Source organism: Bactrocera tryoni, chromosome 1 (assembly GCF_016617805.1).
Source record: "Bactrocera tryoni isolate S06 chromosome 1, CSIRO_BtryS06_freeze2, whole genome shotgun sequence".
In the NCBI taxonomy this organism is placed as follows: Eukaryota; Metazoa; Arthropoda; class Insecta; order Diptera; family Tephritidae; genus Bactrocera; species Bactrocera tryoni.
The window spans coordinates 26,168,190-26,192,754 of NC_052499.1; the positions used below are offsets into that span (position 1 = coordinate 26,168,190).

Consider the following 24,565-nt stretch of genomic DNA (forward strand, 5'->3'; position numbering starts at 1 on the left):
ATATGGGGACTAAAGGAATAATTAACCCGCTTCAAACCATTTTTCACAATACAGACATACTGTTATCAGGAAATGATTCTGTCGGCATTTCAATTAGCCCACACATAGACCGTTATTTTCGGTCAAAAGTCAACAATAAGAACTGGAATCAAAATATTCAATACTTAGGGGCTTGGACAGTTTTAGGCTAATTTGGATAATTTCTGGAAATAGGGTGGCATGCTTCAAAGACAATAATCTTATTCTTATTATATTCTTGAGTTAGATACTAGAAATTGGTGTTATGTGGGAGGGAGCCGCGGTTGTATTCCGATTTGATTGGCCGAGGACTTTTTAATTGAAATGTTATGTATGATCAAACAACCTGATGAAAAAGAACACTTTTTCCGTTAGATGAAAACCCTTGGTCGGCTACCTTTTCAGATGTGGTTGGTCAGCAGAAAATCTACGTAATCTTCTGCCTTCCCAAACTTTTGAAAATTGTTTTTGAAAACTTTCATTACTTCTGACTGCCTTTTCATATAAAACCTAATCAGCTTATTTACATATTTATATATAATTTATTTACAATCTTTCTTTATAAAAGCCTTTGTGTAGAATAAAGTTTCCGAGACATATTAGTATTGTTTCACAAGTTCATAAAAATGTTTGTGGCATATGCAGACATAATTAATCTTCACTCACCGCTTCGCTTCTGTATGTTGTTGGCCATATGCCCGTAGAGGCGACTCAAGTCGATGGCGTCCACTTTGTCGGTGGCAAGCAATAATTGCAGCAACAAAATAATGGCCAGCGGCCAGTAACGCGCCAAAGGCGAACGCGGGCGCCGCATGCTGCGTTGCGGCTGCTGATGGTATCGCTGCTGTTCGTGCCACATCATTGAGAGCGACGCTAACGGCGTTGATATGCTGCTGAGACGAAGCACTACTCTCTATTTATACTGACTTTAAAGCTCTGCTGTTATTTTAGCGCACTGCGAGTAAACAAATTTCACCGAAATTAAGTTGGAATTCGCGTAGTGTAACGCTGTCAATTATCCTTTCGTGCTGACACGTGAGGGACGCAAAAGCACACACTCGTACACAATATTTAGAGCTGAAGCAGGACGCTTATTTCTGCAATATTCACTTCACACACTTAGTCTCACAAACGCTTTTGTTGCAAGTTCACTTTTTGTTTTTGTTCAAGTTTTTATTTTTTTGTTTTTTTACACAATTGTTTTTGTAATTGTTACAGCAACTTGCTATAACTTTTCACACGCGCCAAGTTAATTTAGTACTTTTCCCAGTCGGTTTTCCCGATTTGTTTTTGTCTTCGCACTTGCAACACACGTCAACGGGACCGTTATTATTTCGGTTGATTCTCCCCAATTGCTGTTTCTGCTGCTGCTTTATGTACTCCGCTAACTGCCCGGAGTGCCTAATGCTCGTTTGCCCCGGCAATCACTTTGCTTCTGCCTCTAATCAGCGTCGAAAATCAGGCTTTGCGTGTTTCCGAAATGGCGCACACTTAATCTTGGTATATGAGACACCGCTGATCTCGCGTCAATTTTTTCCCAGCAAACGCTTTGTCGCGTGCACGAGTTGTTCTTGCTTTCTCTTGTTCGTCTTCCTTTCCGTCGATTTGTTGTTGCTTATGTTTATCTTTGTTCTGTCAACGACTTTTAAATTAATGGAGTTATTCGCACCCAAATGTATGCTACAACAAAATGTGTTCCAGTTATTATTTAACTTGCTACAATTTACCGCTAAGCTTCGTTTTCGTTCGTTTATTTACTGCTACAATGCCTTCTCAAGCGTTAAAAATGAAATTAGGATTCCGTTATGTTCGTAAAACTTTTTTCGTATGCATGCAAATTATATGCCTTTACATTGTTCTACACTGTAAAAAGATTGAGAGAGAGGAAGAGAGATAAAATGCGTTAGAATTTATTTTTGTAATTTAGTTTTAGTTTGTGTTGTGTGGTTTTAGGAACTTTTCTGTAATATGAATCAAGCTTAATTCAGTCAATTAGCTCTTAGTATAACAATTAGCTAATTGACTAAACTAAGAAACCTTTTGATGTTCTTACTGCGCTCAACCTTGTCGTGGTCTTCGATTGAACTGCGCCTAAATATATGCCTAACTTAATTATCATAGTTTATCATAGTTTCTACCAACTATTGTTTGTATATCGCATGTACTTTATTGCATAGTAAATCTAGCATACTTTTAAGCGTGAAATACAGTATGCAATTGATATTAGGTTCAGTCCTAGGTAAAGAACCCCTAAAAAAATAGTATCCTCTTAAAGCGGTGAGAAATGATGGAAAATAATATATAAGGGTTGTTGTTGTTGTAACGGGTACCTAATCCCCGTTAAGAGTGTAAGGATTAGATAAGTTGTCGCCGAAGTTATTCTACGGAAGACTCAAGAAACGCGCTGTTTCGACGGGGTCAGACCAAAAGGAGAAGGGTGTCAGATGAGTGGGGTTGATTGGGCATGCAAAGAGGTGGCCAGTGCCTTGCGAAGACTCATTGCACGCGGGACACATATTAGATATGTCGGGGTCTATTCTGTATAAGTAGGAGTTTAATATCCAGAACGAAGCACCACAAGAGTCATTCTCGTTTCTCGTGGCAACTCCAGCACTTTGTCCGCAATGGGTGGTGGTTTGACTCCAAGTACGCCATTCACTGAGAAGGAGTCGGTGAAGGTGTTAATGGCTCTACTGTGAATGACGGTCAGTGTTCTTTGGAAGTTAGTTGCGTCCGAAGTCTGGTCGGCGTATTGTTTCATGTCGTCGACGTAGTCTTTCCACTGCATTCAGGCGATCGTATTGGTGCGGCGTAGTTAAGGACCGGCCGCCCGATTGCTTTCTAAATTGCCAACAACGTTTCTTTGTCCTTTCCGCATGTGCAGCCGGCTAGCGACTTGAGAATTTTGTTACGGCTCTGTACTTTGCCAACAATCACGGTCGGATGAGGAGTGTTCCAGACCTTCGAAAGTCACACCCAAAAATTGTGGGAATTTTAACGCCATCGACTGCAGGATTAAGGTCAAGTCTGTACTCCCTCGTCCAGTTTATGTATATAATGGGGGAGAGTGTTAAGTTCCATACAGCATGGAAGCGAGAAAGGTCGAAGAGATAACTGTTTACTTTTGAGCACAAGCACGATTCCAGAATTAACTGTTGTTGATTTTCCCTCTGTGTTAGTCAAAACTAAGAAGGCCACTAGTACTACCTTCGAAGAGTTCCTGGGAGTTTATTCATATCAAAAAATGTCCATTGAGGGAAGGTTTTGAAACTTAGAAATATATAAATTTGCATTCATAGTGAAAAATCGAAGGTATTATTCGTGAACCGATGGCGAAATCGTTAAATCTGAAGTAATCAGCAGAATGCCGTACACTTTATTTTATACCCTGTATAGGATATATTAGTTTTCCACAAATCTTGTAACACCCAAAGGAAATGATTAAGCTATGTCGGTCTGTTTGTCCGTTTATCTGTCTATCAATATAGCTCTGAAATTTCGCAAGCGTTCCTTCCTCCACAAGCAGTTGCTCGTTTCGAAAACCAATTCTGCATATTCTTTACAAACTTCCTCTTTAGCACAAAGCCGAGAAAATCTATCAAATTTTGATAGGAAATTATTATAGTACCAGCTCACAGTTTTCCACTCTAATTTAGGAGACTCTTAATGTCTTAACTTTTCCATAATAAAAAAGGTACCTTTGAATTCGCTGCTTTAGTTTCCGAAGTCAAAGAAGTTTGGGTTTAAACTCACCCCGCCTTTTAAGCCGGTGAAAACAATATCCATCTTTTAATTTCGTTCATTTCTGCAGAGCATTTAATAATGCCAAAAGGTAAAAAGCCTACAATTGAAGCAGTTCATTTAAGTACTTGTTCTCAGAAACCATTAACCTTAAAATTTTTCTCCCAAATTTTAATATTCTTTATAAAATTTCCAGAAATTTATTCGAAAATCGTCAAAAATATATTCAACTACTTTATTAAAAAAAATTGTTAGTTCTAACCATCTCTAGTAAAGAAATATACCCATATATCGGGAAAATAACAGTAAAAGTACAGATCGTCACCTGAAATGCAAAATAACGCAACATCACTTTTCATAATTTTACAAGCGACGAAAAAACGTTATAATAGAAACCACTAATATTGAAACGAAATTTGAGTTTTGGTTATAAAATAGTTATATATTGGTTATCAAGCACTTATATTGAAACAATATTAGAGTTTTCGTTATAGAATGGTTACATGTTGGTTATTATATCTGACAACGATTTTCAATTTTTTTCGATGATGCTTTGTTTTACATTTTATGTGACGATATTTTCATCAACAACTGTTATTAAAAAGTTCGCATTGACATAAGAGTAATTTTTCATAACAAAAGCTGGGTGTTCACCTTGTTTTTTCATAACATTATTAATGCGCTAACTAGCTTGCGACTAAGAAACATTAGAGTGTTCAAAAAATATTACGAATAATCATATTAAATCGGGTAGGACTATTAGTGAAAAGGTATTAGATAAAGGAGTCTTAAGTCTCTATAGCTCACGAGCTACTGGAACGAAGATTTCAGTTGAAGAGTCAATCGACCTAAAAATGTTTCCCAACTTAGCGAGAGAAACGGTATTCACTTCAAGTTAGATTTTCTTTAACCAAAGAGGAAAAATATGAAAAAAATTTAAATTTAATTAAATTTGCGAAAGCAAAAGATTTATGAGATTTTTTTTTTCAATTAAGTTTTATATGGAAAAATATGCTAAACAGCGCTTAGTCACTGCTTCGTATTTCAATTAGTAAGTCCAACATCTAATTTCTCATCCTTTATTTTAATTTAATTAAGCCCGCACCACTAAGCGCCTCGACCTGCACACCCTGCGCTCCTTAAAGTAAGCACAAAAACACCACCAAACATAAACAGCTAGCAGTGTCTTGCTTGCCGAAAATGTGGCAGCTGCAGTTGCTTTCAAAGCAAGAAAACCCAAAAGCTATGCTCAATAGCCGCAACGGTGTACATGTGTTTGTGTGTTAATATCTTTATCTCTTCATTTATTTAATGTTTGGACTAAAAAGCAATGTCGTAACAACAACTAAGCGCCAAGCACGAAAACCACCACTAACCAGCGAAATAGACAAATATTTATGTGCCGAGACTCACACACATGCAAACATATGTTGGTAGTGAAATAAATGTGTGTGTGTGTGTGTATGTGACTATGTGTTTTTCCTGCTTCTCTGCAACATTTAGTGTTTTTGCCTCAAGCCATATCTACAAACACAAGCTTAAAGTAGTAGCCTTGCACTTAGTCATGTAGTTATGCGCATGTTGTTGTACATAACGTTACTTGCTCCGAGCGAAAAATGCTTTAATTATTTAAAAGTTTTATTCCACTGCTCAGATAAGCCAAAACATGTGTATGGTAAAGTATATCAAGCCATAAACGTGATCATTTTTAGCCACTGAACTTGTGAAACACTTCCATTCACCGCTGCGTGCGTTATCTGTGTGTTTTCGTATGATATACTCCAGACACTAAGTGGGGCATAAAGTTTTAACGACCTTTTCGTGCTTTGAATACATATTAAGATACTACGTATGGCTGCAAAGGATACGCACCCATAAAGCTTAGCCGAGCATGTGGTTCCAAAGCCGGAAACTAATACAAACTTTCCTAAGCGAAAAACAAAAAATCATATAATGCAACCCTATTTAAGCTTGTATTGCTGTTATTGCTGTATTTGCGCAGCCACATAATCAGCCGGTTTGACCTTTCTTACTGTAAGCCTTTTCTCTCGCCACCATTGGACAGCCAATCGAACAGCCAAACTCACTTAAATGAGTTAGCCAGCTTATTGCTTTAGGCAGTTGTGCTTTTATCCACTTTCGGCTGATGGTCCTATTATATACATAGTTTGCCCATATTAATTGACTGCTTGACTAAAAGTCTACACCGGCGCGAATGGCTGATTTGAAGAAGTGTCCACAAATGTTTAGACCCAAACACGCTGATTGTGTTTGGGCAACATGCACGACTCCACACTGCTGACACACTCAAAATATACCTATTTACACATTGAAACAAAGTGAGCAGACAACCAAACTTTTAGCAAACAACTCAACAATTTTGTGTGTTCAACTTTAACAAAATCTACATTGCTTCTTTCGGAAATGAGTGAATGGCCACATAACCAATAACATTTTGCTCTGAACACATTGAGGCATAAAAAAGAAGTACTAAGTATTCGCTGTGCTTTTGAATTCGGCCTGTTGATTTTTTCTCATCATATCGGGAATTCTTCATTAGCCCCTCAGATCTGCCGCTTATATGAAAAACAGGAATATTTTTTTCCTAGGTTGGTACAACTATCTTAATAATGATGTCAAAAATTAGCACGATCTGTCAACCTGTGTGTTTACAGCAGCTGTTTATGTCAGTCGACCTCAGTGGTGTTTGTCGAATTTTAAATCAACGTATTTGTGTTAAATTTTGGCCGAACACTCAACAAATATGATTAAGCAAGCACAGTAATCACCTGATATAGCCCCCTGTGACTTTTACCTTTCTCCACACTGAAGTAGCCACTTCGGGGAAAATACTTCGACTCAATTGAAGACATCAAAACAAATTCGACGCGAGAGCTGAAGGCCAACCCGGAAAGTGCCTATAAAAAATGTTTTGACGATTGGGAGAAGCGTTGGCACAAGTGCATCGCTTCAAATGGATATTACTTTGAAGACGATAAAACAAATTTGGATGATGATTGAAAATCAATTGATCACCAAGAAGAAAGATAAATTTTTTTTCTATGTCTCTTTATCGAAAGATTGAACTATCTCCGAGTTACACGTGTTTTTGTAAACAACCGAAAGTGATTTTATCGCATTTTACAATCGTTGATTTTGTGGAGCAAAGGAGTTGCATCAAATTTTGTTCGCTGAACGAATATTCTAATGCGGATAGTAGAAAATCTTGCGGGAGGTCTTTTGTATTCAAACTAAAATATGACACAAAAAAACGTCTATGCATATAGTATGGTACGACGAATTCAAAGCGGGACGAGAACGCGTTAAAGACGAACCGCATCCAAAAAATCAAATGGTGCTTAAAAATCGTTGATTGACAATTAGAAACCTCGTTGATAAAATTGAAATAGCACTTTATTTAGCCAAAACCATTAGGAAGAATGAGTCTCGATTGCTTCTTTCATCACTATAATCCGCCGTGTCATACTACTTTGCGACTTTTCATGTCAAAAACTCACCTCATACCGTTAAGCAGCAATCGTTGCCATTCAGCAAATTCAAAAAGACATTTCGAGGAAGCTGTTTTCACATGATTGGAAATAAAAACCGCGTATAAGATGGCTGAAAACCTCTCTTAATTTTAGGCTTCGACTCGACCATTTGTTGACTAGTGAGTAATTCTGTCGACATGAAAGTGGTACACAGACTTGTTAAATAAATTTGGGCTGCTTATTTTATTCATTAGCCAAGCTTTTGCCCGAAGTCGATAATCCAAACGGAGGCAAAGATTAAAATAAATTTAGTCCGTAACTACATACATTTGTGCGATTTGCCAAACGATGGTGTAACTTGATTATTGTATGATTGTTTCAATATTCCGAACATTCCTTGTAAAGCCACACTCCTTGCGCGCCTTTTCCAGTAGTCATTCATTAGACAACATTAGAAGCTCAAACAACATGTTTTTTTACTCGAATAAGTCGAACGTTGTGCATTTTTTCTAGAGTTTTTCGCCTTTAATTTAGTATGAAGAAAACCTCAGCCAAAAGTAATTTGGTGAAAGTTTATTGTGAACTTTCTCATGTTGAGCCTTCCGGTCTAAAATGGATCAATTGTGCAATTCGCTCTTGATATTTTACCTTGGAAGACGAAGAACGTGCTTTATTATATCCTATGTCATCAAACAACCCTAGTGTTAAGAACACTAATTACTTTTGTAAAGAACAAGTGGGAGTTTACACAAAAAAGGCACGGCTAACGGTTGAAATTTGTTCATTGTTTCGTGCAATCGTAGAACGATGCAGTGGTGAAGAACCAACTCAAAATATTTACGTTCACTTAACCTTTTGGTTGTCCGAAATAATATTACAAAATTTCTACCACATGGTAGGGAAATCCTTATGAAAAGTAAATACACAGTTTGAACAAAATAAAATACCAAGTAATCGCAACTTTAATCCACTATGAATTAGTCTATTTTATTCGTTAACGAGCGGACTCCTTAGGATTTGCAAAAATAGCCAATGGGCCGCGAAGCCCAGCTATCAAGTAGTAGAATACAAGAGGATACTGCAGCACGGACCCGCCCCAATTCTACTAGCGGTCCAAGGATGTCTTTCTTTGCTAGCTCATCAGCTTTACAATTTCATGCAATTCCATTGTAGCCTGGCATTCATACCAGTCTTATTACATAGACACTCGATGCTATTGATAGCGAGGTCAGGCACTGCTTTGTCAACTCTAAACGCACTGTTAATGAGCAACCTCATCTTGGAAAACACTGCAATGGTCAGGAAGTCTGAAGCCGGCATTGATACAGACCTCCTGACAGTAAATCTGCCCACCAACCTTCCCCCAAGCTTTGACCCATCAGTAAAGAAGGTGCTCCAACGGCATCTTCCCTGCCACAACTCTCTCGCCGGTATAAGGGCAGAGAAGGAAATGCCGAAGTTCGGTTTGGCGACTCCATGATCCAAGTGATATGGTATGAAGTCAAAGTGTGTGAGGGTTTCTGAGTGGTCAGACACGTGTTCTTTTTGGAACCCACATTCTCTGAGTCTGTTAGCAACTTTCACACCCATACACCATCTGACGATGTCTACGGGTATTATGTGCAAGATGGCGCTAAGTATTATGGTTGGAGTGGAACTTAGTGAACCACATATGCTGATAAGCACCGCCCGTTGAATACTCTCTAGTTTATATGCAAGTGTGGTCTTTACTCTCCACCACATAAGTACTCCATAGAGCAAAATGAACTTGATTATGATGTCGTAGAGCCAGAGGGCAATCGATGCCTTTTTTGCTCCCTCTTCGATATTCGGTTTCCATGAAAGCTTCCTATTCAGGATGAGCCTAGATATTTCACTCTGTATCCACCGGTTACACACGGATGTTTTCTATTTGCGGCAGCGAAGCCACCGGGATCTTATATATTCTAGAAAATAAACCCATCTAGGTTTAATGTAGGTTGATAGCGAGACCACTTCCGACTACCAAATTTGTTACATCTTCTTCATAAGCAATCATCCGGCAGCCACGATTCTCTAGTTTTTAAGCAGGTCGTTAACGATCAAGATCCATAGAAAAGGAGAGAGAACTGCACTTTGTGGGCTCCCCTACTCAAATTTCGTCGAGCACGTGCGTTGTCCCATTCCGTTTCAATCACTCTGTCGCACAGAGGATTGAAAATGAGGTGTTTGAGGTTTCATTCAACCCCAAAACCTACATAGTATAAACTAAGAAACGAATAGATTTTTTTATTCACCCTATTACATATGTATATGTATATTGAAAGTTAGCTAAAATTGAATGTTTTCGCTAGAAATTTGATCAAAACTGCTGACTGAATGATTAACTCGTATATTTTTCATTAGATTGTGTAGGAAAATCGACAGCCGGGCTGAATAAAGCTAATATTTTAAGAGTAAACGAGAACTGCTAGGCTTGAAACTTACACTGTACAAATAAGGAATAACATAATGCTAAAACTAACTAAAACATAGATTCACTTTTAAGATGAGGCAGTAGTGCGAGTTCATTGAGATATTTATTCTCAGTTGATGACCAAATTGAAGACAAGTTTCTTAAAATTAAACAAAATAAAATATCTAACACGCTTTATGAAAATGTAACATAACAATTATAAAGTTTAAAGCGGAGACACGTAGACAAATACATCAAACCTTGATACATATCCAGAAAAGCAAGAAAAAAAAGCAACTAATGTAGAATATTTTATAAAAGATCTACGAAAAAAATTTCATATGACTTGAATTGTTGGGATGGAAAAAAGTTTACTGAGGCTTTGTAAAGATTCCTTTTCAGGTTTCCGATCTTCCTACTCACTTGGAGATAGTATAAAGACAAAAAGGTGTTTGAAAAAACTTAATTGTGTTTTATTTAGATGTTTTTGTACTTGTGTTTGTATTTGTACTTAAAACTCAATTTCAAGCAAATATTCTTCTTAATAAGGGCAAAATGAATGCGATATTTGCATATTTCTAAACTTCGATGTTCTTAGAACTTCGAAATGCCGTCACCTTAAGCCCCAGAATTTTGATTTAATTAATTCGCGCTGACTCAGCACAAATTGTGCAGTAATGCGAGTTAAAACGTCAAAAGCAATGCCAGAGTACATAAATTAGCGAGCGGCGGATTTTCAGCAGGGCAAAGACGTACCGGTAAATCAGCAGAAACTTAAGGCCTTAGCAGCATTTTCAATGCCCTAAATTATTAACGCAAATGCAAATGTGCAATGGCAACAACAACCAGCGCTATGAAAATAAACACAGCACCACAACAATAATAACAACAATAACTCAAAGTAGAGATGGAAATGGAAACAGATACCGTTACATCTCGCACTTAAAGACTATTGGCAGAACTCGCCATAAAGTAAACGAAAATAAAATCAAAATGGAAATGAAAATCGCTACCGAGCCGACGGCAAACAAAGCTATAACCTAGCAAAACAACAACAGCAACAATAAAGGCAATTCACAGTGTAAACAGTAAAATAGAATTTTGAAATTCAAATGAGTTATGTCGAGTTGAGTTGGAGCGCAGGTGAGCAAACAAACGGACCACAAGGGTTCGCATAGCAACAGTTGCAGTCAACTCCAACCTACATATGTATGTGTGTATGTGTGCGTGTGTGTGATTGGCAGCAGAAAACGAGAAATGACAGAGACGGGCAGAAAGGCAAGCAGCAACGCTTGCCAGCGCCAAATCAAGGACAACTCAGAGCCCATAAATTCACACGCCACAGACTGGGTCGCAAATGGAGTCCCACACACGCACAAATGGCTGTGAGATAATGGCTTCAAAGCAAAAGGTACGCACACGGCGGCACAAATATAATGCCACAAACACAATTTTGGCACACTTTCGCCATACAAGCGGTGCGATACTGCTTGTAACGGTACACCAATTTACGGTGAACATTTATAATAAAAAATTGCAATTTAAGCAAAACGGCGACAGCAGAGTGTTGTTAAAAATTGCAAATCAAAATTCTTTACAAACGCCAAAGCGGCAGTTTAAATGCTAAATACCACAACAACAACAACAGTATCAAAGATGTATAGAGGACGCGATAAAAGCACAGCTTGAGGATATTTAAAAATCCCTGAAACGTGTGTCAAGGTGTGTAAAGTTCCAAAAATAATTTTGCTGCGTCAGTCAAATGAGGTCACGAATAAGCTCAGTGTTGCTGAGTAATTTAAGTTATAAGCGAACACATTAAGAGCACCTCATTCAAATGAACGAAGTTGACCCAAGTTGCATAGTGAATCATGTGGAGTACGGATGACACTGCGTTCTGAAGCTATCAAATGATTTTGAGTCCTTTGGGTCGGCTTCAAAGGTCCAACATCCCAAAGACTTTGGTTGACTTTCATATGAATATTACGGTAGAGGCCCGCTAATCCGGACACGGCCTAATCCGGATTCCACTGTAATCCGGACAGGGTTAAAAAATTCAAAATTTCTATTATGTCCCTTGTAATCCGGACCGACATTCTCTATCCGTATTCTCTAATCCGGATCACATATTTATTATTCACTACATTCACTTTTATGCTTTATTGTTTTAAGTTTTTTTTTGGAACATGTGTATTATTTGTTATAATAAACAAACAGAAATTTATAAATATTTTTTTTATGTGTGTCTGTATATACGCCTTCAATTTTTGCGATGTCTATCTGAAATTTTGCACACGTTCTTTTCTTCACAAATCATCTGTCGGAATGGCCAGTATCTCAGCACAATAACATATAAGAATTTTTTTACTTGAGGAGATCTCTTCACGAAATTTGGTACGAATTAAATTTTTACAACAATGGAACAATCTCTATAAAAGATTTTCAGATCAGACCATTATAGCATATAACTGCCATAAGGCTGCATATATAGAGATCAAAATCAAGTTCTTGTATGGAAACTTTTTATTTGGGAAGGGAGTTATAGGTCAAGTTAACGTTTTCTCTTGTTTATTGACATAGACTGGTGGTATGTGGGGTCTTCTCTCGTAGAAGAATATCTCAGGTCTTCGTACAATTTGAATAAAGGAAGAACCAAACTAGTATTTTAAGAACGCACGATATAAGTTCTAGATTGGGCTAACCTGCCATTTAAGAATAAAACGATTTAAAGGATAAACCACAAAGCCAAAATCATGCATTTTTTTCTTTTCTATGATTCACCATAAAAATATGAACCAATAGTCAGAAAGCTGTGCACTATTCGCTATTATTGTTACTACCTTCTCTTTCTTAAAAAAGGGAGTTGAGTTACCTTCCATTTATGGAACTTCTCCACGCTTCATATGATCCTAACATTATCAACACAAAATTAAATTAATTGCGTCAATAGAATATGAAATATCGGAAGCCTGTTAATATTTCCAAGCCACCTTGTTTCTTTAGCAAGCAACATAGTTTGATTCGATTAAAATGGAAAGAGCTGAAATAGACTTTTCTTTAAAACACTTACTTATGACTAAAATACATATAGAACATAATTATTGAGAATAGAAAAAACCCCGTACCGTACATAATGAAAATATCGTCTAGCATTTTCTACACTGCCTAAAAGTAAGCAATATTTTTCCGTACAGGTTTAACAAACATAACATAATTTTAGCCGCATATGCAATTTAAGAAAATATCAGAATTTAAGGAATTCTCACACATTTTGCTGATACAGCAGCGATTAGTTATTGGAGAAGTTGAAATGAGGCTTTTAAAATCAGATTTCATTTCAAAATGATAAGAGCTAACTCGAAACTTCTGAGGCACACAAACAGTTATACATAATAAACAGCGTGTTTTCCATTTCATTTTCATTTTAAATTTTAAAATTTTTCATTATATACGCAATGGCTTATGATACGCAAATGATTATGATTTATATTTTCTTCCACGCCACTTTCTGAACTCAGTAAAAATTCACCTCATGCGCATTAAATTTCTTTAAGCTGTGACCACTAAAACGCATTGTAGTTAATAACTGTTCATAACATCAGAAAACAATCAAAATAGATTGTTAAACTACGTGCGCAGTTGAAGATTTATTTGGTAGCGCGCCAAAAAGTAGGCAATGATTTATTGAATTGCCTTCCGGGCGGTCAAACGGCACACGTTGCTATCTTTTTTAGCGGCCACTAGCATTTCCCAATAACGCACTGCTGAATTTATGAGCTCCGCGGTATTATTTATGTGTTCACACATAGAGTGGACTCTACACGGGCTACTAAAAGTATGCGAACAAAGTCAAACAATGTTGCAGTGAAGCGCAGCGCTAATTAACCAATGATTGGTGGCGTTTTAATGGCGCGCAATTATGAGAAAACGACTTCGCTTGAACAGATGGCAACGCTAACTAGCTGACGCTATATTTTTAATTTTATTGACAGAAATGTGAATGAAAAAAATTGCTTACATTTAGGCGCTAATGCCATTAGTAAGGCGTTCAAATAGCGAAGCGTGTGCTGGCCATAACAAAATGATATATTTAAGCTGTACTTGTAGGGTAAATATTGAGAGATAATTATTAAATTAAAGATAATGTTTATTTGAAAAAACAGAAGTAGACTTAAATTACCAAAATATAGAACAATAAAACAGCAAGCGATAATCTTAAGTTAATACAGTTAAGAAGAATGTCAGTATTCCAAGGCGAGTGGCCTAATTTTCAGCTCATACGAGACAGGTTGGCATAATCAGCCTTATTTTTTCAGAAAAGCAGTATAAATGCCACAAAGAACTGTTTGAATTTAGATAGTTTGGTCAACGTGGTAAAAGTAAACTCATTTAAAAGTACACTCATACATATAGCAGAACAGTAACCAGAACTTTATATACGGGTTGCGAAAAAGGTATGGAATTTCGAGTTGAATTTACTGACTATGAGTGAAATAGTACAGATAAAAAATATAATTTAGATATTCTGTATTTGATTCAGACGAAGTGGCAACCAGATGAAGACATCGCAAAGTTCTTCCGCTTCTGTAGTTTTATGAAGTGGGAGATTTTTATCAAAACACAACATCATAAAGTAAGCATAACAGCATCGCTGAAAACATGTCTGATCTGTCAGTCGTATCCAAGTTCTAGGCAGAGTTCACAGCAGGCACTGCAATGTAATCATTATTATTATTTTCTTCTATTTCAAAGTAACCTTAAGACACTTCAAACAGGTTTGGGACCAAAATATTCAACTGCGTTAATTTTTGGGTTCAAGCAGTCTCACTTCGACAAGTTAACGGAAAGCTCTTTTTTTCTTTTTGTAATAAATGCCAAAGAGAGGTCAGTAAAACTTGAACAATAATTCTCAATATTTCATTGTTATTATTTATCCCAAATCTTTGCCACACAAATCAACTTCACAACCGCCTAAACTCTCCCCTTTCTTACTTGTTTTCATCATTAATAAGACGCTTCCCCAGAGACATTACTACAATTTGCTTTTAAAAAGACATGGCAATATTTTTTATGCCCAACGTGTTCCTGCCACTCCCGCTTCCACCTCGGCACGTTTGAATGCGTCAACAGTTGTATAACTGTAATTTCTGTGTCTGTTTATTTATCTGCTTTTCAACGAGTTATGCCTCAAAGCGGTGAAGACAGACATTATTACTCATACTCGCAAGACCCGCCCTCCCCTCTATACGCAACCAAACACACATTTTATTTGTCTTGAATTCCTTTTTTGGTATTTTTGTATGTTATGTCTTTCCTGTCTTTCATTTTTTATTGCACTTTTTACGATTTCCACCACTACTTCAGCTTGTAGACAGAAACATGAGCACATCAAAGCAGAAAGAGACAGAAGAAAATTGTTTGCTTCTTTTCGGCTAAAATGCTAACTGTAACTGTAAAATTCGGCTAATTTCATTTCAACACAGGACCACTCTTCCAGCACTGCACTTCAACATAAACACCACAATTGCAATAACAACAACAATAACCGCAACTTCCTCTTCTGTTGATTTAAAATAACGGTTTCTTTACTTTAAGCTACTGCTACTTTAAATATGTACATGTATTTGTGTGTGTAAATCTGTAAATTTGTATAACTGTAAAATATTAAAGATTTTTTGTTACTAGCAAAGAAACTACACTACACAAGCAACTACTGTACGTTTGAGTACGAGCCAACAACTCGTAATCGCAACTCCACTTGAGTGTAAGTTTCAAACTCGACTGATTCGTTGGAAGCTTTTCGCTATCCTTAATATACCAACTGAGTAATGTGTAAAAATTCGACGGCTGCCACGGCTCGTACACGAAGTACGTAATGGATGTACGAAGCTTACTGCGGAGAGGTTCTGCATACGCTCTTCGTAATGACATTGACGAGGAACTAGTAAGAGAGTTTTGTAAAAATGTTGCCATATCAATTACTAAGTAAATTAGCTACTCAAAAAAAAAAAATAAATAAATAAAAATAAAACAATTTCCAAGTAAAAGAACCAGTAAAGAAGACTAAATGTCTCCTCAGAGTTGGAATACTCCAGTTTCGCTGACTGGTGAAAAATAGAGCAGGTAAACGACTCTCCTCAGACTTACTAAACTCTTAAGGAAGTGTGGTGCAATAATTCTAGTGTGTCGGATCATCCTATGAAATGCCTAAAGAACGTCGAAGTTACTACAGACAAATATCTTAAAAACGGTAAATTCTTTAAGGTTATCTTGTAGGTAAAAGGAACGCAAATCCGTCAGAGAACTTTCTGAGCAAAAGAAGAGACCAACCCTTAAAGAACAATAACAAATCATTCGGAAAAGTGTACCAGAAGTAAAAGTGGAACTACAATTTAGAAATCATTAGCATCATCTTAGATTTATAATAGGTTGTCAAAAAAGTCCTGCGGTATTTTCGGTAGTTGTCGCTGAAAGCGCGTAGTTCTAGTTTTATTCGTCGCATCGGGTCATGCTATACCTTTTTGGAAAGGTCATTTCACGCGCTAACACGTGTTTGATTGATTGTCGTTTCTTTTAAATCGTTAGTGAGTTATAGCGTCGCAAACATGGAGCAAAATAAAGAGAAAATACGGCATATTTTACAGTACTACTACGATAAAGGCAGAAATGCAACTCAAGCCGCCAATAAAATTTGTGCAGTTTATGGACCCGATACAGTCTCCATTTCCACCGCACAACGATGGTTTCAACGTTTTCGTTCTGGTGTAGAGGTGGTCGAAGATGCGCCACGCTCCGGAAGGCCTGTCGTCGAAAATTACGATAAAATCGCTGAATTGGTCGACTTAAGACTTTTTTGACAGTCTTCAGTTCATCGTACGTTCTCACCAAGCATCTGATTGATCCAGGCTGTAAATACTTACATTGAGGTTTGTTTTAAAAATGCTTTCGGGCAAGTGACTGCTTGCAGTCTCGAATAAATTCAAGCCGAGAACCTCCTTGAGGAAATAACCCGCCGAATATTCTGTTCCAAGGCTACTCCATAGCAGCTACGGCGTCTTCGATGCGTACCGTACGCCATCTCTTAGGATGTACATTATCAACCAACGGAAAAGTGGTGCAAAACCGATTCGTCAAGCTCGCGTTACTGAATATTGGACGCAGAACGCGATGAATCGTGAAAACCTAACTATTGTAATTTTAGTAATAAAGTTGCACGATTTGCAAATTTTGTTCCGCAGTAAGCCCGTTCATTATAAAATGTTGTTTAGGAATAAGTCCTTCAATGCCCATTAAAAAAACCAACAAAGAGCATGTAGATGTAATCTATCGCTTATAATAGAAATACCTTTAGTAGAGATTCAGAAGGCTTTTAAAAGCCTTCCTTTGTATAACTTAATAGCACATGCTATATAAAGAAAGAAAGAAAACTTAAATCATAAAAAAAGTTACATCTGGCAGCGCTTAAAAACATCGCCACAGAAAGCAATTTCCTTAGTCTCATATTCTCACTTAGAACTTCCTCTCTCATTTATTTGTCTCACTCTCTCTCTTTTTCTCTCTCTCCCTGTACGAGCGTTCAATACTTCTGCTTTACACTCTTCAGTTTGTGAGTACAACAATACTAATTCAGCGAAAGTAATGAATGATTTTTAAAACCAACGCAAATTATTAATAATAATGCAGACATGCTTATGAGTAGTCTTGATATTAAATTGAATACACATATGAATATTAACATTCGTCTACTATATACTTAAGGCTTTTAGTCAGCTTCATTTATGTGTTAAACTATAATTCTGTAAACTATTCTCGAGGATTCCATTAGAAGAGAATCGACACTTAGGAATAAAAATAACTTTATTGTGAGGTTATGTGCCCCAGTTAAATATTTTAAGATAAAGAGAGATAGAGAAAAAGAGAATAACTCTGATAAAACTTAACGTAGCCCTGCTTTATATAAACAGATTCTTCCCACGATAGCCGGTTCTCGACTCCGAACTGTAAACTCTGCAGGATTCCTCAAAATGACTGGGGAAACGGCGACTTTCAAGCCAATGGGACCAAAGCCAATCCTTTTAATTTCTCTAAACCGATAAAGAAGAGCTCGAAAAAATACACATTTAAACATTAATATGTTGGATTGCCGGCCGAGCTATTCAAATACAAATACGGCGGCGAAGTACTGATAGGGAGCATGCATCAGATTCTTTGTAAAATATGGTCGGACGAAAGCATGCACAACGATTGGAATTTAAGTGTGCTCTGCCCAATCCACAGAAAGGGAGACCACACACTCTGCGGCAACCGCAATGGGATATCATGCTCAACATCGCATATAAGGTTCTATCGACCGTATTGTGTCATATATTAAAGCTCACCGTCAACAAACTGATTGGATCTTATCGGTGTGGCTTTAAACGAAAATCGACACACACCATCTGTTCGTCGATTTGAAAGCTGCTTTTGACAGCAGGAAAAGGAACTGCCTTTATGCCGCGATGTCTGAATTTGGTATCTCCGCAAAACTAATACGGCTGTGTAAACTGATGTTGAGCAATATCAAAAGCTCTGTTAGGATCGGAAAGGACCTCTTCGAGCCGTTCGTTACCAAACGATCTTTTTAATCTTCAATCTACTTCTGAAAAAAAAATTCGAGCTGCAGAGCTGAATAGAGAAAGTACAACTTCTATTAGAGTGTACAGCTGTTGGTGAAAGGGGAAGATTTTGATATCATTGACCATTAGTTCTGCTTTCTGCAGACTGGATAAAGACGCAAAGCAAATACGAGGGCGAGACGAAATATCTCGTGTCATAAAAAACACCAAATTGTAAAAATCAGTCATCATCCACATCCTGTTATATGGTGCATACGATGAGCTGTTATGGTTATTATCAGAATGGATGAAAACACTCCAGCTCTGAGAGTATGCGATGCAATACCCACCGGGTGAAACAGAGGAAGAGGAACCCTTATAGTCCGTTGGAAAGACCAGGTGGAGAAGGACCTGTCACTGTCCACACTTTAACAATATATGAAGGTAAACCCAAAGCCTTCTAAGCTTTAATACGCTTACTCCATATCCTCTATGTGGCTGAGCCTGATTCAAAGCCCTTTCCACACAAAGTGAATTGCGGAAAATTTATGCAAATTTCGCAATTTAACACTGCACAGTGGGTACTCTGCCATAAAAACTAAATACCCGCCATAGAAATGCCGGTAATGGCAAGTTCCAATTGCCACACACCAGGCAACAATCCAACAGCGTTCTAAATTAGTGGAGAAAAAAATGGTTGCGACAGCAACGGGGGCATGCAGTGACCAATTGACAGGGAGCTAAGCATAAGTTAAGCCTGTAAACCAACACATCTGGTGGCAACAAATAACAAGCACCCACACGCTAACGGTATTTACGCAAATGAACACGGCATTAAGCTAACTGAGCATGGCTCCAACACTTTTGAACTCACACATATGCATGTACATATAAATATGTGTAGACAGTCAACCAGTTGCATTAAAACTGACGCCACCCCTTCTCAGCCGCCCACACGCATTGTGTCGTGGCGGCAACTCTGATTCGCTGCTGAGCGCATATCCGCCCGCGCATTTCCAACTCACACATAAGCTGAATGTGGGTCTGCGGTGTAAAATACATAGATATGTATGGATGTGTGTATGGCGAAAGAACCACAAACGTATAACTGAGTAAACGCAAACCAAGAAATGGCAAGTGGTAGGCGCTGACGACATTTGTTGGTGTGGCTTTGCCGTATGCACACAGCACACATGTGGCCATAACGGTGGAAATGTACCGATCCATACTTGAACGTGACATGTGCGGTTGTGTGGAACCAGATTTTTTTATTATTGAGTTTTCAGTTATTTCGCGTATACTCTCCGGGTTTAGAAGAGTGAGGTTTAGCTGTGAGTAGGTGATGATATTGTATTTTCTTAGTAGAAAATTGCAATTTACATTCAGTTCAACCATTGAAGGCCCCCAAGTTATGATAGCCCTTAAAGCCCTACTTTTTTAAATCAAAGTAGTCCCCAACAAAAAAAGTAGTTCACTGGCCATGGTGATAGCGCCTGCTCATGTTGTCTGAAATAAAAAATCGAATGGATTATTATTCAAGTTCTGCGGCTATCGTCCCTACCAAATATAATCAATTTCATTAAAAGAAAAAAAATGTCGAACTTAAAAAAAAAGTCACGAAAATCTTGTTTTTTTTTCGTTAAAAATCGTTAAAAAAAATATGAAAATATTTTCGAAAATAAACAATTCTGGTAGGGACGATAACTATAAATGAGTAGAAGAACATATGTAAATTTTAAAGCAATCTGTTGAATACTTTTTTTTAGGACCATGACAGTTTCAGAAAATGATGATTCGAGAAAAATGCGTTTAGAAACGTAGCAGCTGTAGACTTGTCATGGCGCCTGGTAGACAGTCGCTTACGACACGTCGGCGACTATGAGCGGTAACTTATCAAATACTATGAATTTTGGTCTGAATTTTTCACAGCATGTTTTCAATAGGTTTTACTGTCAAAATATACAAAAAAAATCGGTTTTTCGAAGTGAGAATTGAAATTGAATTTATCCTTCGATGTGGGTTTCAAACTTATTATTACGAGAGAAATACAGTACAAATTATGAAACAAAAATTATCAATTCCAATTTTTAGGTAAACAAAGTGGTTATAATCGAAAAGTCAACCATTCGCATGCATTACATAGTGGCTCATTTTATTAAAAATTCAAACAGAAAAATCCTTTTACACTGCGTGTTTCATAACGCAAAACGATGACTGCCAAGTTTTGCGAATCTTTCGATGACTTCTTCGGCGGTGATTTCGATGTCATTATGTGTATGAAGCAACGCTAATCCAACTAGTGTTTCTTGAAGCATGGTCGTCCTAAGCCATGTTTTGATGCGGCGAAGATAAGAGAAAGAACGTTCAGAGCTCGCGTTTATTACGGGAAGTGTACAGAATACTCGGAGATAGGTGTGGATTGTTGGGAATATGTCGACATCACATTTTCTTAATGTTTCCAGTGCAGAAGTTGGAATTTCGCTGCCTTAAATTTTTTGTTGCTGCTGCCAGTGACATTGCCTAAGCTACACCTTTGAATTTCAATTTTTGTACGCTTTTTTCATCATCCAGAAGATTCCCGAATCTTTCTATCAAGCATCCGATTAGATCATCGATTTCGTTTTCTTTTAAAATACTTACTTGGGAGCAACACACTCAATTGGTAACCATCCAAAACTTCTTGTGGAAAACGAGCTTCCAAATCTTCTTTGATGGTATCTAGCAGAGGTATGTAGACAGAGACCCTGCAGAAATCTTCGCAAGTTTTCACGTCGTAATTTTCGCGTTTCGTTTGTCGACCACTGTTCTCGGTTTCGCTTCGTCAACATCGAGTCTTTCCGCCATTTTCTTGGCTTCTGAATAAATCAATCTGAATATTTCATCAACTTTTTCCCTCTTTTTTTCCAACGTGGCAAGCAACGTTCCAATCATTTTTGATGCCTTCGCCAAATCAATTGCTTCCTTTTGAAGAACTACGCTGAGCGAATGGGTGAGCGATAGAATGTCGCTGAGATAGAGAGCCCGACGATAAATTCGATCTTTCAACTGGACAATTTTTTCACCAAGTATTTTTGCTAATACAGTCACACGTTTTGGAAATGAGTTCTTGAAGAATTTGTCGACTTCTCGTATGGCACTGGCAACGTTTTCGATTAATTGTACTTTCACTGACTTTGAAATACTGTTGTTGAGTTTGTGCAAGAAACACGGAGTCATGACAGCATATTCGGCCGAATATTTTTTTTTTTACAAAATGTGAATAAAAATCGGGAACATTTCCCGACAGAGCCGGGAAAATTACCATAATTTACCCCCCGCCCCCCCTCGTGGATCCGCCACTGAGAGCCAGCGGAATAATATATACCTAAAGAGAGGACCTCACTAAGATCTGAGACTGGACGAGGTAAAGAGGGCTTAAAGATAAACACAATAGACGAATTAAAGAACGAACAAGAAAACAAATTTGAATATTGAATTTTGAAGAGTCAGTGCTCGTAAAAATTTCGGGTCTGGAGTATTATTTGCAGAACTAATTGTACCAATCATATATTCGACATAAGAGTGATTGAATACAATAACGTTCCCTCTTACAGAGTACACCTGTGGATTCCTTTCTTCAATATGGTTGTAGAAGTTTCCTTTGGGTCTTTTTATAAATATAATCGACCGACTACAAATTCAATCTCCTCTTCTAATTTTACGGTTTTGTGATGTCTTTCCTCGGTATACAAGGTGTGTTCCAAAGTAAACAGGACTTTAAAAAAAAAACAGAACAAATGGCTTTTCGGCAAATTCAAATTTTATTCACAATAATCTCCTTCTGCTTCAATACAGATTTTTGCATGTCGAACGAGTGTTTTAGCTCGTTGGCCGGTATGGCCGCCAGTATGCCGGTGCAAGCCTTTTGAATGGCCTCTACGTCAGCATAACGCTTTCCCTTCACGGGCAAACGCTTTTTTCCGAAAAGGAAGAAGTCGCACGGTGCCATATCAGGTGAATACGGCGAGTGGTTAATGGTTCAAATGCGATTTTTCGTCAAATAATCGTCCTTCGAATATTGGATTCTGAGCAATTTTTGGTCGTCAGTCAATTTGGGCGGAACAAACCCTGCACACACCTTTCGTAAGCCCAAATGTTCGGTCAAAATGCCATAAATCGATGTTTTGGAGATGATAAAATCCATTTCCATGAATTTCAATGATGAGTTCGGCTTATTTTTGATGAATTTACGCACACTTTCGATGGAATTTCTGGTGATCACGGATTTTGATTGGCCCACATGTTGATCGTAATTTATGTCCTCACAACCACTCTGAAAACGTTGAAACCACTCGTGCACTCTGCTCCTGGATTGGCAATCATAGCCATAAACTTGTTTCATCAATTTAAACGTTTCGGTAAAAGTTTTACCAATTTTAAAACAAAATTTCTCTTTGTTCGAAGCTCATTTTCGCACCGATAACACAAACGTACTGACACTTAAAACGAAATAACCTCTCTTTCAACCCAGAGATGTCACGAAGTTCTTACTGGACTATCGACAAAGATAGCAGATTCTAACGCACGCTAGATTCAAAAAGTGCTGTTCATCCGCTAAATAATTTGCTTTACCTTTTTCCTTGCTTTATGCTTAATTTGAAGAAATATATTATCTTAATATAATAAGAAAAATATCTGCAAATCCAGAAATTTATTGCCGCGTCCGATGCGTCAAGCTCTTGAGAGCAGCGAATCGAACAAACATCTGAAGTTAATCGCTAAGCAGGCATAATGAAACGGATATAAAATAGTCACATGACACTAATAAGATACATATGTACACATCGCCATTCACCATTCTAACTAGTAAAGCTTGCACAAAGCAGAGAGAGAGGCTAATATACTCAGCGACTGTAATGTTAGAGGCTGCTTCTTCCCAATTTCGGGTTGTATAATCGTGAAAACTTCTATTTTTTGTGTTGTAGTCAAGGCGCAACACCAAAAGCTCAGTAAGGATTTGCAAGAACCTCTCCGAGCCGTTCGTGTCAAACGATGTTTCAGACAAGGTAGCTCTCTATCTTGCAAACTCTCTGTCCACTCCACTGTTCGATGTATAAGCTCTATCAGAAAGTACAGCTGCTGGCGTACGCCGATGATATTGAAAATATTGGCCTCAACGTCCGCAATGTTAGTTTAGCTTTCTCCAGACTGGATATAGAAGAGAAGCAAATGGGTCCTGTAATGAACGAAGGCAAGACGAAATATCTCTTGCCATCAAACAAACAGTCCTTGCATTCGCGACTAGACTTCCACTTTACCGTTGACAGTCATAACTTCAAAGTCGTAGATAATTTCGTCTATCTTGAAACCTGCATTAACACCAACAAAAATGTCAGCCTTGAAATCTAACGCAGAATAACTCTCGCCAACAGGTGCTACTTCGAAGTAAGTACACAATTGAGAAGTAAAGTCCTCCCTCGACGAAGAAACACCAAACTCTACAAGTCACTCATTATTCCCGTCCTCCTATATGGTGGAGAGGCATGGACGATGACAACGTCTGTGGAGTTGGCCTAACGAGTTTTCGAGAGAAAGGTTCTGCGGACGATTTATGATCCTTTGCGCACTGGCAACGGCGAATACCGCAGTCGATGGAACAAAGAGCTATACGAGATATACCTCGACTTGAAAGAGTGCCGCGAATCAAGAGACTGCGATTACGCTGAGTAGGTTATGTCGTCCGAATGAATGAAAACACTCCAGATCTGAGAGTATTCGACGCAGTACCGCCTTTGGAAAGACCAGATGGAGAAGACCAGCCAGGTCTTGGAATCTTCAATTGGCGCCAACCAGGAACGACCGGCGCGCTATTCTAAACGCGGCGCGTAAGCGGTTTCTACGCCAATAAAGAAGACCATACATTTTTAGAAAATTTGCTTTTAGTTTGCGGTGTTTCCAGTGAATCTCAAACTTTTTCACTTATTTACAGCTATAAACGGTCTTTATGTGCAATATACTAATTGTAATAACTGTATTTTATTTTAAACTTGAACTTGATGAATATTTAAACATGTTTATGTGCAGCCCACTATCTAATTTATACAACAACAACAACTCACATGGATAATAATTATAATTATTAATGGCATTGCGCTCAAAGGCTTGTTTAATTACATATCTATTATACATAGCATATTTACACACACATACACACACACACACACACATATACACCTTAGTGATGTATGTAACGGTGATATTAATAAATTGTCGAATGACATGCGGGACGATAAAAACGGGTTGAGAGT

General features: G+C 37.8%; 1 protein-coding gene across 1 annotated transcript in view; it reads right to left on the bottom strand.

Moving 5' to 3' along the window:
- Positions 1 to 15,453, bottom strand: part of LOC120781020 (IDLSRF-like peptide) — a 162,958-nt gene extending 147,505 nt beyond the window's left edge. The window contains exons 1-2 of the mRNA XM_040113212.1: positions 15,367 to 15,453; positions 685 to 1,881 (exon numbers count right to left, since the gene is read on the bottom strand). Of these exons, the coding sequence (XP_039969146.1) occupies positions 685 to 880 (196 nt within the window). The 5' untranslated portion in view covers positions 881 to 1,881; positions 15,367 to 15,453. The remainder of the gene's footprint in view (positions 1 to 684; positions 1,882 to 15,366) is intronic.
- Positions 15,454 to 24,565: the final 9,112 nt, after the last annotated feature.